The sequence below is a fragment of the Drosophila mauritiana genome, chromosome 2R (assembly GCF_004382145.1).
Source record: "Drosophila mauritiana strain mau12 chromosome 2R, ASM438214v1, whole genome shotgun sequence".
Taxonomy (NCBI): domain Eukaryota; kingdom Metazoa; phylum Arthropoda; class Insecta; order Diptera; family Drosophilidae; genus Drosophila; species Drosophila mauritiana.
Window position 1 is genome coordinate 18,669,556 of NC_046668.1, and position 8,512 is coordinate 18,678,067.

General features: G+C 43.3%; 1 protein-coding gene across 1 annotated transcript; it reads right to left on the reverse strand.

The window, feature by feature from the left end:
- Positions 1-5,940: 5,940 nt before the first annotated feature.
- LOC117136463 (trypsin alpha) lies at positions 5,941-6,780 on the reverse strand. Its single transcript, XM_033297390.1, has one exon. The coding sequence runs from the start codon at positions 6,778-6,780 to the stop codon at positions 5,941-5,943; it is 840 nt and encodes a 279-aa protein (XP_033153281.1).
- Between the last annotated feature and the right edge of the window lie 1,732 nt (positions 6,781-8,512).

An 8,512-nucleotide genomic window follows, 5' to 3' on the forward strand; every position in this document is an offset into this window, starting at 1 on the left:
GGTGGAAATGGATCACAGCGAATGCCACGAAAATAAAGACTTCTTCTTTTGTCATGCCACCCACAACGGCAAACTAATATGCGAATGAGATACCCTCAGATGTAAAATGAATTGGATGGTAAGGAAATCCTGTTGATATCTGGTCTAAAAAGTAGAAATATATTTACAATATTTCTTGGCATTTACCTAATTCGTTTGTAGAGTTAACTATGATTTTGAATTGAATGAGAATAGAGGGTAACATACAACTGGGCATTTCCAGGCATACCCCTCTGCATATCCTGTCTTGTCCTGTGTCTTACTTTTGTGTGTGAGTCGGCCAAACAAATGAGCCACGACTCCGGCAGTCTTTCTTCGTAGCCCGCTGCCCTTTCCCCTCCAGCGGCTTTCTTCTCTGTCGCGCTCAGCATGGTGCAAAGTCTGCATTAGTCTATGCAAGTTGGGGGCGCGTCTTTGGGGCTCTTTCTTGCATTCGTTGTCGGCGGTTTTTGTTTTCTAGCTGGCTTTTGTTTGGCTCCTTGTTGCAGATTTCTTTCCTTCTCGCTCGAAACGAAGTGGGTCATGGGGTCGTGGCGTGTGCAAATTGCAGCTGCCAGCGGGGGCGTGTTTTTTGGGTGGCGCTGGGCTGGTATCCTTGCGGTTGCACTCGCTGTGCGTGCATGTCGACTTTACATTTTCAAATAATTTCTGATTAAGCAGGGGAGTGAGCCCCAACACCCCACCCCATCCCTTCGCCACAAGGGAAAATCTCTGACCCCCGCAGTGTGACAAACGCAATGGGTGCAGCAGTCACCATCTGTCCGTCCCGCTCTCTCACTCCCCGTTGCTGTACCGTTCCCACTCGCGTGGTCGCTTCGTGGCAACATGCTGACATATTGCGGGGCATAATTTACCGTTGCTCCCGCCTGCTATTTCTCTGCCTCTGGCCACACTGCTCCGTGCTCGTGCACTTTTCCTGATTCCTCGCCTGTCGCCGAGTGCAACTAATTTTTGTTTGTTCGCGAAGAGCCACAAAGATTTATGCTTGAGAAATTATGCTTTAAAATTCGAGCATATGTCTTCGTTGTTGCTCGCCGGCTTAAGTAATTTAATACACTTTAATGCCGACTCACTCTTACCATTCTGCATCTGCCATCCCACTCTGACCCACGTATGTACATAATGTATATTTAGTGTATGCGCATATAAAGGACATGCATTACGGCAGTTAGAGCGAAGCGGCTGCGGGGGCTGCGGTGGGGAAGGGGGGCTTAGGGTAAGCAGCAAAATGTTCATAAAAATGCAAATGTGCAAAATGGTGAAAGAGTGGGAAATCGCAATGAAAGAGCCAGCGAAAAGAAAAGGCGAAAACACATTTGAGCCAAAGGTTGTGTGTGAGCGTGTGTGTGTGTGCGTGAAAGCGCGTCACTTTTTGCGCTGACATTTTAAGTGCATCTTTGTGAAATATTTAAACAAAGAATAATTACACACGGCATTACGAACTTAATGCGGCTGAGTGCATGAAATACTCATATCACGCAAATATATGTAAGTGCAAGTGCATAAATGAATGAGTGTGGGGTCACAGGGCAGCAAGGTGAAGGTTTATCGGCTCATTAGCTTACAGGTTGCATCTTAATGCCACTTAAAAACATTCTTCAATAAAAACACAGTTAACATGTGAATAATATCTTTCACAAAATCATTTTTTTGTGGTGAATTTCCTATTAAATATTTATTTATTTATTTGAATATTTGCTTGTTATTCATTCCAGTTGAGTGTTGTAAATAACATTCTCATCATATTTAATAAAGCTTGTGCAGTTTTGCAGGCTTAAGCTTTTTCTTTGCAGATAAGAAAATGTTGGTTTAGCCAACGTGTTCAGCTAAACCCACTTGTTTGGTATGTAAAATGGTTTTAGTTTAACACTAGGCTGTACAAATTGGCCAGCATGGCCGGCTGCAAATGCATTTTCCGAATGCCAAACTGCATCACGTTGACCCACCCAGCTGAAGTATTCCCCCTTACCTCAGCAGCCGAACAGTTGTTGTGACAAGGACTTCGAGATGGTTACCCATGGCTAAGCCAAAGTTATGGCGATTGCAGTTGGAAATGTGCATCTCCACACACACTCGCACATGGCAGGGAAAATCAGTTTGGAAATTGAATTCGACTGCTGCAGGGTGTGGTGGAAAAGGAAAAAGGGCCCTCCAGATTGGGCTGCTGGCATACCGAGAACTCAACTGGAACTCCACTGGCTGAGTGGACTCGAAGTGACTTTGTGCTTGCCATTGACTAAAACAAATGGGCTCCACAACATCTTTTACTGTCAGCTGCAACTTGTCGCCCTGTCCATTTGGGGTGGGCCACTGCTGCTGCTGCCCTCCACCTCCTGGTATATAAATAAAATAAATATTTATATTGAAATGCAACGCAATCGAGCGCAACAGAATTGAATTTCAGAGCTTTGCCATTGGCTTTTTGTGCCTTTTGCCTTTCGGCCTTTGACTTGTCCGCAGCTACTACTAAACTGGACAACCGGAGGAATAAAGATCCGGGAACGGAGATGGGCAGATAGAGACCAAGATGAGAGGACAGCGATTTTAGTTTCTCAAATTGAATTTTCAGAACTTTGTTTGGCATTTAATTGCATTGCAAGTTGCGTTGCAATTCCAATTGATTCCGAATGAGCTGAGTGCTGCAGGTGAAGCGGCCCCAAAAACGATTCAATCCCATCCAATTGGATTGTCTTTTAAAGCGTAATGCGAAATAGTTTTGCTATTAGTTAGTTGACACAACTTATGTGAATTTAACATTGTTTGCTTTAGTTAGTTTAACCTGCCGATTGACTGAGCAAACTAAAATAGTGAGTAAAAATAATACAGTGCAGCCAAAATACCCTTGCGGAGTTCCTAATCTCTGGGAAGTTTAATCAAACAAATCAAATTGAAGTCCGACTTTTAGAATCAAATTTAGCCAACAGCTGCGTTATTTACGTTGAGTTGAATTAGGTAATTGCTGTGACTTTTAGTCTAAAATTTACGCCGACCAACTAGTCGTATGAGTAATTTTTAGGGGAGTGTAAGCCAGAGCTACCTTTAATGATACGAATATTTTTTAAGGACACTTTTTATTTCCAACAGACGTATAAAAGTATATCTCTAAACCTTTGTTTGGCTTTTCCAAGACTGGTACCTCGGCTGTAAGGGATTCCACGAGGAACAGGAAGCGGAAAAGTGTCCATCGTGCATTATGCAAAAAGCCATGAGGGAGGAATATAAAATTACATTACTCAACAAAACAAAGCAACAAATTATCATTTAGATAATACTTTTTAGTGCTTTTCACCCCCTCTTTTCTTCAGCTGTCCCTGTCTGCCAGCCTTTCACTTACCTAACGCATGGAAATTTTTTCCATCTGCTTGCATTTTCTTTGCGATACCACCTCGGAAATTCAGCGGAGCATATCAGGCAATCAGTTCGCCGCCAATGGAATTTTTCGCGGGATACCCGACATTCCTCATATCATTTCTGCATTTCCGCTGCGTGGGAAAGCGCGTAAAGTAAAATGTAAGTGGCATGCATGGAAAAAACACAAGGGAGTGGAATGTGGCAAGGAATGGGTAACATAATACGCAGAATAACAAAAGCGGAAAAGTGTGCAAAAGCTGTCTAGAGTAGCTGCCAACCGAGGAGTTAAAGGATGGAGGACGCTTGGCAATGCAAATGCTCCTAATGTTCGCTTTATGTCTTTGTTTTTGGACTCCTTCAAGAGGATACTGTCTTCAGTTGCTTGTATCTAGGTGTGCGTCCATCAGGACATAAAATTGATTAGCGGCAGAAACTTCGGTGTCAAACTCAAACTTTGCGAATACAATTTTTGCAACGCAGCTAATTATTTGCATATTTCTTTTACCCGGCCAGACGTGCGACATGAAACTCCGGGAGTTGGTCCTAATTTGAAAGGTTTTTCTTTTGCTACTTACCTCGGGCCATACCTGCACTCCCATCGCCTTCCACAAAGACAAATGCAAATGTCAGCAGAGTGTTGGCAACTTTTTCATTTTGCAACTCTGCCAGGACTTGGGTATGCAGTTGTCATTTTGCGTTGCGCAAATGTCAAACTTATAGACGCTAAGCCACGTGCCAGAAAAGGACCGGGCCCCCTAGTTGCCAACCAGGCAACCAGTCAACTAGTCAACCGCCCAGGCAACCACTCACCATTTTCCGATTTTCCCCACCCCTGCCCCGTCTGCCCACCTCGTTGCTACACTGCGTGGCATGCCAATGTTGCACGTTCAAATTAACTTTAATGAACCCAGTTTAGTTGCAAATGAGTTACAGAACTCGAAAAACACATCGAAACGTGTTTAGTGAGCAATGAGCAATGCAAAGGTGGAGGATTCGTTTAGCTGAAATTTCCACTCAGGTGCATCTTGATGTTTTTACAATAAAATACCCAAGTATGAATAATTTATATCGCAGTTTCAGGAAAAAAGAATCAAAACGTCGAACGAACGTAATTACATGAATTTAAGACATATTCTTAAATCCGTGTAGATGCATTTCGGAGGCCTGAGCCCGCCCAATGAAGGCAAAATGTTTGATCAAAGGCAAAAGGGTCTGTCCTTTTGGGTGGAACCTGCCATAACCACTAAACTACCGGTTAGGGCCAATCTTGAGCACCGTTAGCTGGCCAAAATGCATCAGTTCCCCTTTCAGAGGCCGTCCATCAAGCATTTGCCGCCACTTTGAAGTCTGAACTAAGTCTAAGCTAGTTGGCTAGCACAAAGGACATAGAAGTTAACGGATTGACCCTAAACCCCATACAAGAATGCCCAAAGGACGGATAGCTAATCGACATTTCATTTCATAGTCAGGGTTTAAAAAATTATAAGAAACTCGCCCATATGTAAAAACATCTTGTCTAGTTTCGCGAATGTGACAGTTACAATATTGGAAAACTTCTACGTTTCTGCACTTCTAAAGAAGAATTTGTTTGTGGCAAAATAAAATAAATAAGTGTGCCAGCTATCTGGACCAGGACTTTCACTTAGCCAACTGCCCAACTTCCATTGCCTTTCATTTTCTGACAGTCATGCTTATTTATGGTCCCGCATCTTGAGGAGGATCCCATTCAATGTGACTAGATTTTTAAGCCGTGGCAATTTATGGGCCGACTGTGTGCCGATTAGCCAAATATCGAGATTAGGCCTAAATCAGCATCGACAGCCAATCCAATTTCGTGGGCCACGCGAAAAGGCTTATGGACTTGCTAAATATTTCGCTGGCGGTTCGTTGACTTTTCCGGGCAGTGGGCCAAAATGTAAGGAAAACAGAAATTGAAATAACACCAAAGATAACTGCGTAGCTGCCAAAAAAGTGTGAAAACCGCAGCAGCAAACTGACAAAATGACTCTGCGACCGACGAACTATCACGACCGACTGTTTTGGCCCAGTCTGGTCTGCTATGTGGTTGTTGCGGTCGGTGTGGCAACAAAGGCGCATGTGGCAATTGATTTATTCAAATGAAATCACAACAAGAAAAGCAATCCCAGGGAGGTGTGGTCAGGTAACTTATGCACTTAGGCCAAAACAAACATTAGGCCGGCTAGCCGCACAACTTGTTCAGTATATTGTATTGGGGTTTCCCAGAAGAAAAGTTTAGCTTATATTGCCGAGACTCATTTGAGTGGGATTATTTGGTCATGCATGGGGTTTTTCTTACAAAAGAATATAAATTGTTTTATTAATTTGTTGTTTTTTCTTTCAGACCAGTTGAATTAAATTAATTCTTACCATAATTTCATTAATATTATAAGTTGCCCCGAACAACAATCAGCTAAAATCACTTAATTTTAATTAAACAGCATTTTTATTTAAATATATTTTATTTTATTTTAAAACAAATATTTGTATAACACTTAATACTATTATCTAGGCTTTTAATTTTCACGCACTTTATTGCAATCCACTCCAGCCCGCCAGCAGTTCGTTCCATCCCCTGGCGTCCACCTGCTCATCTATCCAGCTGCGGAAGACAGCCACGTTGGTGTACACTCCTGGAAAGTTGGGATTTGCGCAGCCCAGGCCCCAGGAAACGATGCCGTATAGCCGGGCCGGTCCTTCCTCCGCTGGGTAACCCACCAGTGGTCCGCCGGAGTCGCCCTGGCAACTATCCCGACCTGGACGCGCGGCACAGATCATCCGCCGGGTTATGGGCAAAACCTGGCTATAGGCACGCCGGCACTGATTCGATTCCACCAGATCCACGTCTACGAAACGGAGTTGCGGAGACACTGCAACCTCACCGCTAACTGCACTCTCCTCGGCCTGGAAACCCCAACCGCTGACCAGGAGACGGGTGTCCGCGGTGGGCGGGTCCGCTAATGCGGCCAGTGGCACTGGCTGCAGGTGCTCGGTGAAATTGAGCCGGCCATTCAAGATGAGCAACGCCAGGTCGTTGTCGTGGCTCTGGGGATTATAGTCGCCGTGGGCGATGACTCGCCGCAGGCTGAGCACATGGCCCCCACTCTCATGCTCGCTGGATCCCACTCGCACTGTGTAATCTGCACTGCTCCAGGGATCCTCGAAGCAATGGGCCGCTGTCAGCACGGTGTCGGTGCCAATGATGGCTCCACCGCATATGTGCCGGCCGTGCAACTGGACGGATACTTGATAGGGAAATTCTTGAATGGTGGTCACCTCGCCGCCCACAATCCGCCCATCGCCGGGAGTGGGCGTGGCTCCGGCATATGCCACGAGTGCCATTAGCCACCATAAAAGTCCCGTTGAGTACATGGCACCGTCTGACTGAATGAATGGCACTTCCGCGTCTTGGCTTTATATCACCGGCAGTGGGTCGCAACTTATCGGCTTGTCAACAGACTGTGTGATTAAATGTGTTTGCCATTCGCCAATTTGGGTAATATTCACCTACCTTATCTCTACTTCCTATTTGATTATTCACCGAGGTGTTATATACGCGCTATCTGACTTTGACCCAATAACCTTGGCATTTGTTGATGTAGCGAAATGTGACTGGCAAATGGGGCTTTTTCTTGTGTATTTTACATATATAATGCTTGTACGATATATTTATTGATAAAGAAGATTTTTAAAAGATAAAATAACACATATTAGCACTGAAAATGTAGCCCTAAATAACATCAGAGAAAAAGATAAAAGTGACTTCTTGTAACAATTTGTATTTCACACACTCTGTGGATTAAAGTTAGTTTCGGCAGGGGAAAACGAAACCCAATTAGATTGCCTGCATAATGTTCAATTACACAGGTCTCCACATATAGTCCTTGGAAGGAGGCACACAAATCCTTCGTTTTGGCCTGGATAAGGAGTCATATTTCACAGCTGCCCGGCCAAGGGAGGGGGAGTGGAAAAGTTGATTCAGATTCAATGAATATGTTAACAACTTGGGCAGCCAGGCCAGATCCCAGGCGAGACATGTGTATCCGCATTATTTGCATAGAGTCAGTCAGTCTACTATTTCATTATGAGATAAAACAACCTGCTGCTGGACTTGCTGCAACTTATTAGTTTAGACAAAAATGAATTGCATAAATATTCTGAGGACCATTCTCAGCTTCGGAGATAGTGCAGAGGACGAGATACATTTTACACAATCAGATGAGGAGGGGCCAGGAAAGTCAAAGTGTCAGTGCGGGTAGGCACTAATTGTTTCATTTTGCCTGCCCGGCAGTAAACAATGGCAGAAGCCACAAATATATGCTTATTCCAGTGCACATACACATGTAGTTTACATTTTAACAAAATTCAATTTGCTGCTGCTGACACACGGTGGAGTGGGACTTTCTGCTGCTGCACATGCTAATTGCCTGTCCAGCAATTAATTAAACATGGCAGGAGTTAATAAAATGCAGGGCAAAGGATTCGTATGTATTTCTTGCTTTATACATAATTCAGACGATTTAACAAGTAAGTTGAATAATTGTCCTGCATGTAACGCTGAACTTTTTGCGGCTGCATTTTTTTTCCGCTACTATATAAAGTTAAACAAAAAACGAACTATTGGAAATGGAATGTTAAGTGGTTATATGTTAACTATTAACACTGTTATTCATTATAAGTTAGATAATGAGTAGTGAACTTTATTCTGGGTTTTTGTCATAACTGGTTGAGCAATATTGTGTTTTTCGATTTTTTCGTTTGTGATGCTTTAATATAAACATCCAATTAATATAACTACGAACATAGATTGGAAACAACTATAATAAAGTAAAAATACGTGTTTCCCTATCTTAAGAGCACACATTTTATAGGTATCGTTTTATAGGTTTTATATGGGTTAACATTTTATTTAGCTTGTGCACAAGCTTTGCGATTTGTAACTTTTTCATACATCCAAATGATGTATAAGTAATCTTACCTCGATTGCGGCTGGTCTTTGTTCTTCCGTGGCATTTTATTGTCGAAATTGTTCGAGTTAATTGCTTGTAATTGAGAATTCTCTCAGAAAATTCGTCACATAACTCTCGTCAGGGCATAAATCTCG

Excerpts from the sequence above, each read along its gene's own strand:
- LOC117136463 (XM_033297390.1), bottom strand. The coding sequence starts at position 6,780 with ATGTACTCAACGGGACTTTTATGGTGGCTAATGGCACTCGTGGCATAT.